The following is a 17,687-nucleotide window of genomic DNA, read 5'->3' as shown; positions in this document are numbered from 1 at the left end:
CAAATTCTGTTAACACAAACCTCCACCCTGTGGTGGCCCATATGATCTTATTAGGATCGGACATGGTCAGAGAGATTTGCAAAGATTTGCTCGCACTATGACTTTTAACATGACAATTTTATTTGTGTAACAAAATGCGAAATAGTCTTTAATGACCAGAGATATAATCATATAGCTGTCTAATTAAAGCGACGTGCTTTCCGCTTGGCAGTATTTTGTATGATAACTGATTTTTATTATTTTTTGACATCTTGAATTCATTCTTAAAGTTTAACCAAACAATTATGTTATAGAGTAACTTCAATAAATAATACGAAATAATTTCGTTATTATTTAACTAACATCGAATGGGGATTAATATAATCGATGACGTCATTTATTATTAATAACTTTTTAAGTTTCTACTTTGACGCTTAACAAGCCGTTCTTGGTTTTGGCAGGTTCTCAAACAAGTTATCGTACAACTTTCTCAAAATAAATACCTTAAAGTAATAAGATCGAAGTCCTGTTCCGACTTTAGGTAAACATTAGCCTCAATTATAACAGAATTGAAACAACGCACCGTATCAAATACTACCCAAATGAAGTGACTCTCAACTGCGTGTCCGCGGGCCATGTTTTTACTTGCTTGCCGTAAACTGATTATATATGTTTTTTTAGTAAGAATTGTAATTTTGAAATAAATAATTTACAAAACTCTTAAAATAGCAATTACATCCGTGTTTATAAATTAATTGTTTGGTTACAAGGTGTATACATTCGTATTATTTAGAAGTAAAAAGGAGCTTGATTTAGAAGAACGCTGATGAGTAGGTATTAAAAAGGCCAATAGTTAAAATTTGTCGCAAATAGTACGTCGCCTTGTAGCATAGAGGTAAATGCAACGGACGGGGCGGGGCGTAAACCCACTAGATGCAGGGTTCGATTCCCCGCCGGGGTGGCTTACTTTTTTGAAAAGGATTTTTTCTATCGGTTATTATATATTTTCTCAGAAATTGTTTTTCAAAATTATGTATGTTAAAAAGGAAAAAATGGCAAGCCGTAAATTGCAACAGAATTATGAGAAAAAATACCATTCTTCAATTTCACCGTTTTGTAAAGTCTGTTAGAAAGTTTTTCAATTTCTTTATATTACTTATATATAAATATTATTTTGGCGCAATTTTGTGCTTTTTATAAAATTATGCGTGCCCGATAAAAAAATATTTACTTATAAAACTCTATTTTGTTCTCTTTTATTATGACGCCCACGATACCGAGCGACTTCCAAGTCAGCGTATAATGTTGTGGGTCCTAAATTCGAATCCTGGGTCTGGCAAATACACGTTTAGGTTGACCTAGGTCCTAGTGGCATCCATTTATCGTAAAAAGAAAATTCTGTTAAATAGAAACCTCTATTTAGTGTGAGTCAGTCGGACATGGTTAAAAAAATATATACGAATTATATTGCAAAGAATGTGCTTTTAATAATTTTAATATACGGCCATATATTTCCGATACAACATTTCACGATGAATTGTGATATGGCGAACTGCATACGTACAAGCTTCGGGACACGGCTGACAGTTACCTTTTGGATCATAAACGTGATACTGATTTAAGATTTGTCCAGTTTAAACATAGTGCATTATGTATCAAATTAGTAAATAATATTTTTTTTTCTTCCACAGATAATCGGCGACTTCTACCACTTCCATCACAACTCTGTTAAAAGACGTTCCATATCTCCGTCGCTTCACCATCATGGCAAGCTGCACTCGGACGACCGCGTCAGGTGGGTGCGCCAGCAGCGGATCCTTTCGCGAAAAAAGCGGGACTTCCTGCCCCTGGTGGACCCTACCGCATCATCAGCAGCCACGTCTCCAGTCAGAAACACCTTGCTTCCCGAGGTGACGAAACTGTCGCATCCGGACAGCTCTGAGAGATCCGATCGGGATCTCATCCAGTCAGCAAGACCGGGCAGAACTCCGATGCCTGTTGTTTTTGATACTACCAAGTTTCCGCTCAATGATCACAGATGGCCGCAGATGTGGTATTTGGTAAGTATTTTTTTAATAAGTTAACACACATACTATACCTACATGTTTTGTGATCGTGACTAGATCCAAAAGCTCCCTTTGTTACATTTCTTCAGCTATATTTGCAGCATTATGACACATCTCCTTCTTCCGTAATTCCGTATTTTCAAAAAGTTTCCATAGTTGTTATCCTACCGAAAAACTGGAACATCCAGCGCAGAAAAACCAGGCAGACAAATGATTATTGGCTTCAAAATGTGCATGTTGATAGGCAGTCCATTATAAAATATTATGAACTTTCTATTAATATTACATCAATCACTTCATGGTGATTTTGCAACGTGATTGAATCAGTAGACATAGAAAAATTAATATTCTATACGATAGCTCATTGTAGCTGGTTTCTTGTTACTATTTTGTATGTAAAATATACGCGATTGTTAATCTAAATAATGATGGTTCCGTGTATTTCACCGCATATGTGCAAATAATATTATAAGTACCTACAACAATTGACACGATCGATCCTATCGATCTTCAATTATATTGTTTCATGTTCGACGCGGGCAATTTATGTAGTAATTAATAAAATAATAGCATATATTCATAACGAATAAAGTTTCGCGGTTTACTAGGGCAGCGGTGGCGAATATTTTTACGCGTCCGTGTCAAAAAAACGTGAAAATTATTTTTATTAGAGAATAAATGCCTTTTAGGGGAAAATTATAAATTAGGGACAGCATTGTATACAAAAAATGAGTAATATTGTTCTATCATTGTAAATTTACAGCTCAATTTAGATTCAAGTATATTTTAGTAACACGCTCCCTACACCTGCTTCTCCTCATAAGTGATACAAAACATAAAATTTTAATTGTAAATGCAATATTTGTGCTAATACAATGATGAAAATCTATTGAAACTTAATCTCTGTACGTGTATGTAGGCTACATGGAGATTTTTTTATTATACAAACACAATCTGAGAAAAACCACTAAAGAGCGATATTCGTGCATTTACAAGGCATTACCTCCCAAAATCATTAACATACCGGTGACAAATATTTAAATCAGATACTTGTTCATTATAATGGTGGATTCTAGTATTACAAATGTGATGAAGGCAAACTAACATTATTTTTCTTAAAAAAAACTATGTATTGGTATGAAATTGATTTCATAAACAATTCTTTCGCGTTCCAATAGAGCTTAGGCGAGTGCTACAGGTGGCACGCGTGCCATAGGTTATCCATCGCGGATCGAGGAAATAGCTGAATATATATTAATTTACTGTTTGAGTGAATCGAAGAACGTCTTGAAACGCTTGCAGTTTTGATAGATAGTTTTAGGTTTTCTACTAATCCTTCCGCGATACACGATTAGGTACTTGTAGCTGATTTAGTAATTTGTATTTTTGTAGCGTATGTCCTTTATTTATGTTCCGTCGTCGAAAGAAGATTTTTTCAACTCTTTTGAATATTAATGTAGGTAGGTACATATTTGTGTTTGTAGTAAACATGACACAATTAGGTATTACATCATGATTTGAGTTATCCCATCCCACCGCGATTTGTGCACAGCCGCCTTCCATGATGCTATAAACGTGTCAGAATAAAAATATGTTAGTCCCACACTTCCTTGGCTCTAAAAGAAGCTACACGAGACTGATGTAGCAACCATGCTGATTGGTTCTTAAAGAAAGAGTCTTAGAAAATAAAAAAGAATCTTGACTTGCTCTGCCGTCATTTATCTTTAATGACATGAAGTTTCCTCTATCCGTGTACTGAAATTATGTCGAAAAAACTAGTCAGAAGTTGAACGTAATAAATCTAAGGTGGGATCGGAATTGTTCCGTCCTCCATATGACATAGCTAATTTTTCAAATGCCTCAAAGTTGGGCTTGGTTGATATCAAGTCGGTTTGGCCAATCTGGCCCGTGTGCGGACGGACCCTGGCAAACAGCTCCGTTCGGTCGGATCTCATCAGCGGGCAGTCCCAGATGACGTGTTTAGCGTCTTGTTAAAGTTTTATAATATTAAGTGTATCTTGCTTGTTGCTTGAATTAAATTTAAAACACGGTGATCAATACTTCTAGAATCTTCGAAATTTAAATTTTTATCCTTTTGCCGGTTGATTTCCTTTTCCGGTATGCTCGCTATCAAAGAACAGCTGACGCTGACATGTTTGAAATATACCTAAGTGCTTACAAAGCAAAAGTGTAGATGCCTTCTCAGCTGCATATTTTTTCGTCAGGTTGTTTTCTTTTATACAATATGGCGGCGATGCTTTATGAGATCAAAGCAAATCTTATGTAAACGATGAGGCTTACACTGCTTCTTGTGAATTCTCTATTATTCCAAACATAAATAAAATCTGGCACAAAATCCGCTCGCGGTGGGTGCATGTTTCAGGAAAGTACAATAAAACTCGAAAAATTCTCTCCAACAAGTCGCTCTTACGAGTTCTCGCATTGAACAATACTTTTCCTCAACACAAACAGGGCTGGATCAAGATTTGTTGAACTGGCATATAAGTACCAAATACCTTGTGCCATAATAGTGCCACCCTGAGTTAGGGATCTCAATCGTTTGCTATTTTAAAAATATAAATGTTTCTTTGAATATTAATACAGTTTGGTTCGAAAGTTTCTCTTGTTACTAATCTTACAATATCTTCACTTGCGCTCTGTACGTCTGCAATTAATCTGAAAGCGGCTTTTGAGATATGTATTTATGGAGTTGACAATATTTTAAAATTTAGGGGCGGTCCAGTGATTTAATGGTGATGCTATCGATCCAGACGGTTATCCCAAAATCGATTTTCTGATAAAAATTTAAGGCATAAACATTCTGTCGATCTACTTTCTGAGATGATTGAATTTACATATTTGACTACCTCTTATGAATAGAATATAATTTCGACCTCTTTTCTTACGTATTATTATTAATTCTTATGTACGAGGGTGGGTCAATAAGTCCTTAGAAAAGCCGACAGGTGGCGCGACTAGTACTGTAAGCGGTTTGTTTTCATGCAGCGGCACTACCGATTCAGTATGCTGCGAAGTTTCAATCAGATTGGTCGGGTTGTTGTGTGTTTCTCGTACATTTAAAAAAAAAATTGCTTGTGGAAAATGGAAAAATGGAAAATGGAGAAAATTGAGTTTAGAGCTGTTATTAAACATTTTAATATAAAAGGGTTAACAGCAAAGGAAATAAAAAATGAGTTGGATTTAGTTCACGGCATATCTGCTCCTTCACTTGCAACTATTTATAACTGGTTAAATGAATTTAAACGTGGTCGTACATCAACAAAGGATGAACCACGCTCAGGACGTCCTGTAGAGGTGACTACACCAGAAATGATCAATAAAATCCACGATATGGTGTTAAGTGACCGAAGATTAAAGTTGAGTGAGATAATTGAGGTTACAGGGATCTCAAAAGGTAGCGTCATTTCTATTTTACATGACAAATTGGGCATGAAAAATATTTCTGTAAGATGGGTGCCGCGTTTGCTCACAGTCGACAATAAACGCAATAGGGTGGTGGCCTCTAAAGCCCTGTTGTCGCTCATGCAACGCAATCCGGATGAATTTTTTCGTCGCTTTGTGACTGTAGATGAAACATGGATACACCACTATACTCCCGAGACGAAAGAACAGTCAAAGCAGTGGATTGCGAAGGCAAACCATGTCCAAAGAAGGCGAAAACCGTAAAATCAGCTGGTAAGGTTATGGCTACTGTATTTTGGGATGCACGTAAAATTATTTTCGTTGACTATTTGGAAAAAGGAAAAACAATAACAGGGGATTATTATGCATCTTTATTGGACCAGCTAAAAAACAAAATTGAAGAAAAACGGCCTCATTTAAACAGGAAAAAAATCCTCTTTCATCAGGACAATGCCCGTGTTCACACATGTTTACGATCAATGGCTAAAATTGAAGAATTGAAATTGAATTGGTCGACCACCCACCGTATTCGCCAGATTTAGCCCCCAGTGACTTTTTCCTTTTCCCAAACTTAAAAAAATGGCTAAGTGGACAACGTTTTTTTTCAAATGAAGAAGTCATCGATCGGACAAATGCTTATTTTGAGGACCTTCCGAAAACTTATTTTTCTGACGGTTTAAAAAAAATTGAGAAACGTCTAACCAAGTGTATTGAGCTCCAAGGAGATTATGTTGAGAAATAAAAAAAAATACAAAAATAAAAACTGTTTTAATGCTTTTTTCTAAGGAATTATTGACCCACCCTCGTATAATAGTGATTTAATAATATCCCAAGATGGCCGCGCGGCTTAAGCGTCGGCCTATAGCGTCATTGGTTCCAGGTTGGAAGCCTGGGTCTGACAAGTCCACATATTGTTTTTCATTTTGTGTATGAGTCAGAAAATGTACATAATAGGTTGAGCAAGTGGCTGACATCTATTTCTCCTAAAAACAAAATCTGTCAATTCAAATTTAAATTCAAATTCATTTTTTTTTTACATACTGAGAACATAACAAATTATAAATTTAAGACTTTCACAACATGACATTGAAAAACAAAGAAACAGTGTAAAGAAGAAATAAATATATGCAATATCACAAAAACAGTATGAAAAGTAAAGTTAAAGGTACAAAATTATAAAGCATGGAAGCACACCGAATGAGCTAAGTGGACCCATATGATCTTATTAGGATCGGACATGGTCGAAAAAAAATATTTTTAAGCTTTTTACATAGATACTATTAAATTGTATGGTTACCTACGCTTTTTTGTTCAAATTATGGTAAGTCAACATTCATGCCATGCGAAAATACGCAGTCCTCATCTATGACGGTAACGTATTTACGATATTTTAACTTTTTAAATTAATCTTACATTTTTTTAGTAATCATATTTTAAAATCATAATCGTATCAAACCGTTCAATGAACGGTCGTTACTCTTATGTCTTTATGTTTACTGATGTCTTGGTCTCTTTATACTGTTTAGTCATTTGAAGTGCTGTTTTTTTATATATATATTTATGGTCTAGATAAAAGAACGGATTGCGATACGAGGAAATGTTGTTTTTATCTTCAACGATTAGAAATTTCCCGGATGTAGAAACATCATCATTGAAATTATTTTCAAGGCACATGCCATAAAAGTTTTGGAGGCTCTTTGATTATTACGTAAAATGATCCTGAAAAGAAGCACTGCAAGCCCCAGGCAAGAAAGATTAGGCGAAAGCGTAGCCAAGCGAAACATCACAATATTATAACCTGCATTATCGAAAGTATTATGTATACCAAAGGAATACATAAGCTTTATCTCTACGGCGCCCCTGTTTGATAAAATGCCTTCTTTAATGTAACACGATATGAGCAATGCTTGTTGTACCATTCATGGAATTATATTTTCGAATATAAGTAGCGTCGAAAAAAGATTCTAAGTATAACCGTATCTTCTCTATAAAACTTAATAGTAGATACATACTAATATAATGTATTTTATGAAATAATACTAATATCGCATATAATGTTACTTTGTAAAGAATTTGAAATCAACATCTAAGCATTAATGTCACTTATATTATCTTCCTGATATCCTGTCTTAGTTGACATTTATATTAAAATATATATTATGTAGGAATTTGTAATCAATCGGTGTCACATAATATTTCAATTGGTTGTATGTACTTACGTTAAAAATCTGTTTTGTTATGGAAAACAAATTTGGCTCATAAAAACTACTTTTTGTGTTTCTATGTACATTCTAAACAGATAGTTGAAATGTATTTTAACCGCAAAATCAGATTTTAACTACAATAATTAAACCAGGCTGTCGCCCTCTTTGGCGGCATCCGGAAGACATGTCCCAACAACGTGAAGCGTCTCTTTCTGGTTACTTTAATCACCGAGGGCTATCGTGTCCGCTCACCGATTCGAGTGTTTGTAACGCGGTCGTAACGATATCGTGGCCCGATTCACACGGGACCCCTGTGTCTAGACACCGAAGTGTCCAGCCACTCGACACTGCAATTATTTATATGAACGCCTCAGTAGCGAATGAGTCGGCTCGAGGATTGAGCCGTCGACGGAATGGTGTTTCCGTAACGCGACACACAAGTGTCTCCGTCTGAACGCGCCCATTCATTTATGTGTAAATGCAGCCTCTCGAGACACCGGTGTCTGGCCACACGTGTCCCGTGTGAAACGGCACTAAGATTCGAAGGGTTCCATGCCGTCGCTGTCTCTCCCTCACCCTGCAGCGGTGTTACAAAAGCGATCTACGTGCTGTATGTCTCACATAGCGGGAAGCGCGAAACATGGCGATGAACCGAGAAAAACGGCGCGACCTTGTGCTTGCCCTATGCCCCAATACAGGGGCATACTAGTGCGAAGTACATAGTAATTACACTTAATGCAATCGCCAAAAAGATCATATTTTAGTTTCATAGTGTTTATTTTAATAAACGGTTCGTTCAGTTTTTTCCTCTTCTAAAAAGTTATTTCGTAGATAGGACATATTGCCAGGGTGCTCATGTTATAGACATCTGAATATCGTCGAATGATAGCTTATCCCTCTGGTTATTTATCAAGTGGGTTCGGTTCACCCTTGATTACTTAGGGTCCGTTTTCAATGTTCATGATTCGCCGTAAGTTAGAACGAGTGTAAGAAAGTTTCATAGCGATCATAACTTATCGAAGGTAACTGACCAAGAGAGGCATAAATATTTTATCACTTTGTGCTATATTCAAGAAGGTACATATCTCTAAAGGTGGAAGTGTAATGTACCTACTATATCTATGACATAATTTTCGGTGAGTAATAGGAATTTCAATCTCTGTCAGAATTATAAATCCGGGATCATCTGGTGTTTGCCAAACTGTGTGCCGCCAACGTCGGTGAAATTTTTAATTTTGTCATAGGATATAAGACAGTAGAAAACCTCTCTGTATAATTTTTCAATTTACATCACATTACTATAAAATATACGAGTGGATCATCAATACTTTTGTTAGATACGATGGTATCTGCCCAATGACATTATCAATGGACGACGCACTCAATACCGTAGCTAGCAAGTAAATTCGCGCATTCGTATGTATAGGTAGACGTCACGCAATTTCCATTATGCGATATCACGCATCGGGATTTTATAGCAATATGACCTTTATTGTAATGGCGTTAGAGCAGTGTTTCGAATGTCAATGTTCATTTGAGCGAACCCGTTCGAACCGAACCATTCGGCAGACCCAACAAAAAGCATCAGGAATTTATAGCAATATCACCTTTATTGTAATGGCGTTAGAACAGATTATGCCATTCGGCAGACCCGATAATAAAGTGAGTGTCATTTTCTTTTCCAGATGATTCGTCCATATTAATGTCATTGTGCCTGTCATTAAAAGTGGACGAAAACTTAATAGACTTCATTAACGATATATGACATAAGTTATCAACACTTGCGTTGGGCTTGCAGGATTTAATTTTTGGGTCAATTATCTCGATACTGTTACTACAGCCATAAAATCTCTGTTGCCGTTTTGCATCATCGTATATATTTTGAAAAATGGATTTTGAAAAATAAATATAATTTTATATTCACCTATACTAAGATTTGTATCATATCCTGATTCTCCAGTTAAAATTAAAATCTGGTAAGTATTCTAGTAGTTCGATTATTGTGAGATGAAAGTTTGAATACTCGACTCACTAAAACAATGATAATATTATTATGCGATAGCTGCTTATGATATTCGTAAGTACATGGTTATATAAAGGCAAAAACTAATAACAAGTAAGTTTCACGTTGTAATATTGTAGTTTGAAATTCAGTATTAATAATATACGTACTTACTTACTAGACAGATACTATCAGAACACACTATGAAATAATATTATTGTGACTATAATGTTTATTTTGCATGAGTTCATGGTACTATTTTGCGTTTGAATTTAAGTGTTTTTTAATGTTATATATCTATTTATATATTATATTATATATAATAAAATTGTGTCTGTGATTTCGAAATATTTATAGTATAGCGATTTTAGTGAAACTTAACCTGCTTTATAGAAGACATGGTTACTATCAATTAAATCTATACGTGAAAAAGTCCTGACGGTAAAATGACAATTAAATCTATACGGAAAAAGTCCTGACGGTACACTACGGTACATGACGGCTCACTAGATGCATTGTAATTATAATTACACCCCCAATTAACAGTTCTTTTTAATATTGTATCCATTTAAACAGAGGATTACTGCAAATTTATAATCTTGTCGGTTTGCAAGAAGCCAATGGCAAACGAATTTTGAAAATAGCCAATATACTGGATTATCTGTTAGGTTAGGTTAGGTTGCGTTAGGTTTTCATTTTTAAAATGATGCATTTTGCCAAAATCGGCTATGAAGATTAGCGCGGTTCCCGCCTAGCTTCCTGTAAAATGACTTGTAATGAACTTGAGATGTACCATAATATTTCATAAACTAATTACCTGAGTACCTAAGTATAAAAAAAGTTTGAATTGACTAAACGAAATGGCTCACCAAACTTTACCTAGCTAAAACTCTACCTTGGTAATATTTACCTCCAAATTTTGAATTTCGACTTTTTCATTAATTAACCAAATACCATGTACTTGTTATATATTTATGTATAGTATGATTCTGTGTACCATAGCGCCATATAATATACGTATATGTTTAATTAAAAAATATATACATATAATAATTACACTAGGTACCGGAATTAAAACAATGTTATGTTATCATTACAAAGAAAAATAAATAAAACTCTTTAATATGTAAAAACCTACATCAATAATAAAATATAAATACTTAGAACTCGTAAAATGAAATGCGATTATAATATTAGTTTCTGTACCTCTTTTTTGTATTATAAAAGTTATAATTTTTTATTACAAACTAATAGTTTCGTACTACGTTATATTTAGAATTAGATAGAGAAGTAATAAATGATTTAGAGAAACAATAAAAATAATAAATGAGTAAAACAAAATAAATCACAAAAAGTATAAAATTAAACGGTGTAAATACCCACAATAAACCAACAAAACAATAATTATAAAACCATTAATGTACTAGTTTTCCCCAAGTATAAATACAATACCTCATCCAGTCCCCTGGATACGTAATTAAAACAGCAACTGCATTACCCTCATTGGATTTATATGCATATTCTCTGAGTACCTGAACTCACCTGTTTTATCAGTCAAGGGACGACCAAAATCAGCCACCGTCTTCAAAGCAGACGGTCTCCACTGTCCAAATGTTTCAAAACCCACAGACAGACAATATAATTAGGCGACAGACAGTCGTATTTTTTGGCTTTATTAGACCTAGCTAAGAGAGCTGCTTGCTAAACCTGACGATTAAACTGATTTATTCAGGTGAGATGCTACGAGTGTATCCACCACAGTGGCATCCCAAATCATACATCTTCCTCTGTACATAGTATACATATACTATAAATAAGTGGTGAAGGGTGACTTTTGGAAAGAGGTAGGCTGTAGAGATCTGGGATACTTATGGGAAATAAGATGATCATACGATATTACTACTAATGAATAGGTACACACTATGACAACGATACACTAATTCAATGCAACTTCAAAAACTCACAGACAAAATTTAGCGATGAGTTTAAATTACACATATTTCAAAACATTTACACACATCAAAAATTAAAAAAAACTATATTTATTAATATGCGATTAAACGCCATAGTTTTTTTTAAATTATATTATTAATTATTTTGGACAAAAGTGCAGTCACGACAACTATATTATCCGCTAAGGTTTTAGGCTCTGCAATATACGCCTACCATATTTCATACAATTCGATGTATTGGATAGACCGACTGAGGTTACGTGACGCAAAGTCCATACGAAAAAATATCACAATTTAATTCCTTTAAATTTTTATTTACGTCAAGACAGATGGCGCGCTGTCGTATATATTTTTTAAACCTTTGCAGATTGTTTTGTAATCTATATAATACATTCCAAGATAATATTATTATATGACATCTGTCGTTGGTAAATTAAAATATTTTATAGAATAAAAATAATCAAGTGATTATATAAATCTTTCAATATGCAATTAAAAAATATTTTTCTTAAGAAGGTAGGCTTTAAATCATCGCCTAGTATGGAGTCTTTGCCTCTGCTATACATACCTAATCTCTTATTTTAACATACATACTTCTGAAAACACTCATGAGAAAAAATAGCCGATAGAAAAAATCTCCCGGCAGAAATCGAACCTACGTCTCTTAGGTTTCGCGCCCTGTGCATTACTACTATGCTACGACTGCCATGCTTAATTGCGACAAATTTTAATTTTTGGCTTTATTATTATCTGCTCATAAACTCAGAATTATATATGTTCAATAATTAGAATGGTACATTCTTAAATCTTGTGAATTATTCGTTGAATAAAAAAAATAGTTAATTAAAAATTAACTCTTATTTTAAGTTGATTACCATAAAATATATAAACTCAAAAAATGTTCGAAGCCTATGTTAAATCTTCAAAAAGTTATATAGTCAATTTTTATTTTAAATTTAACCTTGAGTACATTATTATTCATTGATACGTTGTGTGGTGTCACTTACTTGAAATTGCTTTATCCTTGAAATACTTCTCGTCGCATCTTGAAGATTGTTATTAATCTTGTTGCGCAAATAAGCTTGTCATATTTTCCCATTAAAGAAGTTTCCCGAGACGCGACACATTTCGCTCGCGTCAGTCTCTGGCGATACATTTATTTCGCCAAGTTTGTTTATCTATTAACGATATCAAAAAACACCCCTAACCCACCCCCTGCTGGCCGTATTATACCGATAGGTCCAATCCCAATGCAATATTTCACTTTTATTACACAAAATCGAATTTGCCGATGTAATTTTGCTGGCATATTTAAGTTAATCTATCTCTGCACCCAATGTCCATGCAATTTGGTTGAAAAAAAATGACTATTGTCACATGCAACATATTTGGAAGCACGCGGCTTGAATGTCGTTTGTGTTCAGTTCAAAAAACTCCACATAGATTCTATACTATTTTATAGCGATTGGGCTTATTTTTGACCACCGCTTGAGACTCGTTTACTTGAGGCTATATGGATGCTCCGTGGCTTTATTCAACTGATTTTCTCTTAGGTATTAAATATTACATTCTGTAGTCTAAAAGTCATAAGAAATACCTATAATATATATTTATTTTGCTTTGCACTTTTTCTGACTTGTACCTCTGAGTTGTAAATACGAACTCTGTTATTCATAGTAGTGTTGACGTGTCCGGAAACGTGCACGTATGCAGTTCGCCGTATTACACTTCTCCGTGAAATGTTGTATCGGAAATATATGACCATATATTAAAGACCGTCCAACCTCTTTGGGTCGTATAGTACTGACATACAATCAATGTCAAAATAAAACTTTTGTCAGCTTACACTTTACAGGAAACAAATTTTGAAAAGAACCGATATACTGGATTTTTTGTTAGGTTAGGTTAGGTTTTCATTGTTGAATTCATGAATTCATGAATTTTGCCAAAATCAGTTATGAAAATTGAATCAATGTTCATATCGAATCTAATGAAATTGTAGACCGTATAGTAAACGGTCATCTCTTTCCGATTAAAAACTCACGGCGAACTGTGCCACGGTGAAATGTTTTACGTAAAATTTACATGTAACCAACTATCTTGTGGCCGGGAAATAACTGTGTTCAACCAAATCACTTCAGATAATGATATATTCCACCTACGTGAGAATGGGTTAGGTGGGCGTTGTTTTATAAATTCTAAAACTATGGTTATAATTTTTGTTGTAACTTTGTATAATCTTTTTATACTAATGAACGTCTTGAATTTGGAATTTCTAATGTAAGTAATTAAATTAATTTGATTTTTTCGTGTTTTGTCTTTACACTTAATCTTGTTTCTAAGTTATCTGTAGCAATTGGACACTCTAGGGAAAGAAGCTAATACCATCAGTCTTCCGGTCTTCTATGCAGGGGAATATACCCTCTCTCTACGTATTTCCGTATTATATCCCACCCCTAAGGTATCATCATTCATTATTTGGATTAACTATGTATGTATATTATAATTATTTCTATTTTACAACGTTTTTATTAGCTCGTATTCTTATTTGTCCTGTACAAATCTTGCAATCGATTTTTAACTAACTTCTCGACTAGTTAGACATATTAAACTTTAAGCCATCTTTAAGTAGAATTGAATTCATTTTCAGATAATTCTGTTTTGTATGAAAAGTTATTTCGGAAGAAATCCGTAATCCAATCCACTATTATTGCTTGGTAGGGGTCTGGGGTCCTAGCAACTAAATTATTAATATATATGTGCGTTACTATAGAAATCAAAATTAAATTTCAGTATTATTTCTATCAAGTACAATTTTTTTTGATCGTTTAAGCTAGCAATCAAGTTTATATGATTGAACAGAAAATTAAAAAAACTTTGTATTTGAAAAGTTCTTTTTATCTTGTAATTATATATATTATGATCAATTTTGATTAAAATGTCGTCAATTTTATTGTCGTTGGGTCGGATTGACTTAAATCGAATCTTCCTCAGTGATACAACCGTATCCGTGGTGTAGCGTGACGATGAAACCGCGTCACTTTGTCACTGTCACACCGCGATGAAGTGTGCCCGCCCTCGTTTGACGCGGAATCAATTTATTTTTACACACATCTTAACTGTCTTGCAGGCTGACATTTATGTCACCAGTATCCGTATAGGAACTCGCACGCCTGCCGGGAAATCCGGGACGCCGAGCTGAAAGGATAATAATTATTATATAGACACATTATCATCATTAATCAGACGTTTCGTTATCTCGCCTGAGCTATGTAGGTTTTATACCATTTATTATATTATTATAACGACGTGTCCGGCAAGATAATTTATACGTATATTTATGACTGGCATTTAAGACCAACCTTAAGGGGGAGAAGCATGCCAGCAGAGAACCTAGCGGAAAATTACGAAGCTTGCAATTTGAGATTTTTTTTTTTTGATAATTTACAATTTTAACTGTATTAATTAATAAATATGTACCTGAAAAAATTAAAAAAAAATTTCGAATCAAATAAAAAACGAAAAAAGCTCAAATCGAGCTTCAATATTGGGACCATACCTAAAATAAAATTTGATAAAAATAAAAAGGTTTTCAAGTTATACACATTTATCTATATATATAAAACAAAGTCGGGTTAGTTACACCATTTATAACTCGAGAACGGCTGGACCGATTTTTATGATCTTTGATTTGTTAGATTTGTCTCCGCTCGGAATAGCAGAATAACTATTAAAATATCGGATAAATCACGGAAAAAATACATTATGAAGACAATTCATTTTCTCATACATTTTGACATTTTGAAAAATGACCTCGCGCATTCGAAAATAAAAGAAAATCACAAACAATTTTAATCCATATACAACGATACATGACAGAAAGAATAAACAAGAAACAAATGAAAGGCGTTGTGTGCATTATCTATCCTTTGACAGTTGATTAAGTTCAGCCTCAGATAATCCCGAAAGACTTTGTTGTATACTCCGGTGAATTTTGGAGGAAGTTGTCCTGCCTGAATCTTTTTTACTTCTTCGACAGCGTCCAAAAATAAAGCCAAGGATAAAATTACATGATCTCATTGCTGGTATTGCTCATTATTTACCTACCAATTTCAAAATCCATCCTTCGAACTTCATTCGACAATCGATCTACGTGAATAATCGAGCCGATTACCAGCTAGGTGCGCAAATAGCTATTTCGATCGTGATTTTAAAACGGTAAGTTGCCTTCGAAGATGGTCACTTTGTGAGGTTATCAAATTTGTGATTGTGTGTGCATAGATTACTGCTTCATAATGTAATTTTGAATTATGTGATTAATTTTCCAGTGTTTATCATTTGATGATTCGTCAAAATGCTGACAACTATTTGCTGCGATTTTGTTGATTGCTTAAAATCGAGACGGAGCGCCTCACTTTCATTCGGTTGAACCAAGCCAAACTGCGATCGGAGGAGTATATTCATTTACGCGATGCAATCAGCACCGTAGGAGATGCAGCTAATGTTGGTCGATTGACTATTCTATCGGTGATGTACATTGGCAGCCCACGTCATATGCATGAATATGCGCTAGATGCAATGAAATATGTTCGTCATTACGGTCGTCAAGATCTATTCATCACCTTTACATGAAATCCGAAATGAATAGAAATTGTTCAACTGCTACTCCCCGGACAAACATCAAGTGATCGGCACGTGTCTTCAAACAAAAAATCCTGTCGCTGATAAATGTCGCTATGTAAAGAACCTTCAGCTGACGACAAACATGCGAGTTATATTGCTAAACGATCCGTCTGCCGAAAATTTCTCTAAGCAATTTCTGACTATCGGTAACGGCCGTGTTCCTGTCGACGAATCAAACGGATTGATTTCGTTTCCGCTGAATTTTTGCAATTTTGTGTCAACAATTGGTTGAGTGAACGAGCAATTCTTGCGGCAAAGAACAAAGATGTGGATCACTTAAACTTCACAATTCAAAATCAAATCGTTGGTCTACTGCATTCCTTCAAATCTATCGACTGTGTAAGTGCTCGGCCGTAGTAATTTGGCGGGCGTGGTGCGGCGGCGTCTTGCGAAACTCAAACGTATAGCCATGTGTATTATGCCCGAAAAAAGACACTGTCTAAGAACATTTTACACACGGTTATACGTTTGAGTTTCGCAAGATGCCGGCGCGCCACCCCCGCGCGACCACTACGTTCTTGCACTAACAAACGAAGACGAAGCAACCAACTAGCCAACTGAATTTTTAAACTCATTGGATCTTCCTGGCTTGCCACCGCATAATTTACAACTGAAGGTTGGCTCGGTAGTCATCATGCTTCGAAATCTTAACCAACCAAAACTATGTAATCCATTTCATTTTGGTTTGATTTTTGCACATTTATTGAACTTAATTCATTTTGAATATTCATTTTAACTTAATAAAAAAATGAATTTAATTCAGCTAATAAGTTAACACAAGATTATTGATTCTGAGGCGGTACGAAGTTCGCCGGGTCAGCTAGTATTTTTATAAAAATCGATGTTTTTTTAAATAAATATAAAAAATATTAAAATTATGAATTAGTCAAAATTCTAAACGATGAAAAATTGAAAACTTAATAAACTAAATTGTAATAATAAATATGACCATAAAATATAATGTAATAATAAGATGTGACCCTGCAACGAATTCAAATTTTATTACATTTTTTTACAATTGTAAGTTTATCTTTAAATTAAAAAAAAAATAAAAAATCTTTTTAATGTTTTCAGATACATATTTATTAATTAATATAGTTAAAATTGTAAATTATCAAAAAAAAAAAATCTCAAATTGCAAGCTTCGAATTTTTCCGCTAGGTTCTCTGCTGGTATGCCTTTCCCTCTTAAGAAGGATACTTTGATGAATAATACAGTAATGCTTTACTTTAGGCATGGTTTAACTGAATTTTAAAAACTAACCAATACCATCTGCAATTTGTAAGCTTAGTTCAATGAAATCAAATAAGCATGACTGATAAAGTTTAGTATATACTATTTACGTCGGATCTCCAAAGCCTACTTCCACCCTTCGACT

The 17,687-nt window shown here is 34.4% G+C and overlaps 1 protein-coding gene across 1 annotated transcript in view; it reads left to right on the top strand.

Moving 5' to 3' along the window:
- Positions 1–1,661: 1,661 nt before the first annotated feature.
- LOC147072887 (furin-like protease 1, isoforms 1/1-X/2) overlaps positions 1,662–17,687 on the top strand; it is a gene marked incomplete at its 5' end in the record, with an annotated part of 100,347 nt that continues 84,321 nt past the window's right edge. Inside the window, one exon of the mRNA XM_085945746.1 lies at positions 1,662–2,039. Within this exon, the coding sequence (XP_085801872.1) occupies positions 1,662–2,039 (378 nt within the window). The remainder of the gene's footprint in view (positions 2,040–17,687) is intronic.

This window comes from Rhyacophila brunnea, unplaced genomic scaffold (assembly GCF_057557595.1).
Source record: "Rhyacophila brunnea isolate RB1 unplaced genomic scaffold, BYU_Rbru_1.0 scaffold_19, whole genome shotgun sequence".
NCBI classification, from domain to species: domain Eukaryota; kingdom Metazoa; phylum Arthropoda; class Insecta; order Trichoptera; family Rhyacophilidae; genus Rhyacophila; species Rhyacophila brunnea.
Note: the sequence above shows the minus strand (reverse complement) of the source record. Positions and strands in the feature narration are given on the sequence as shown.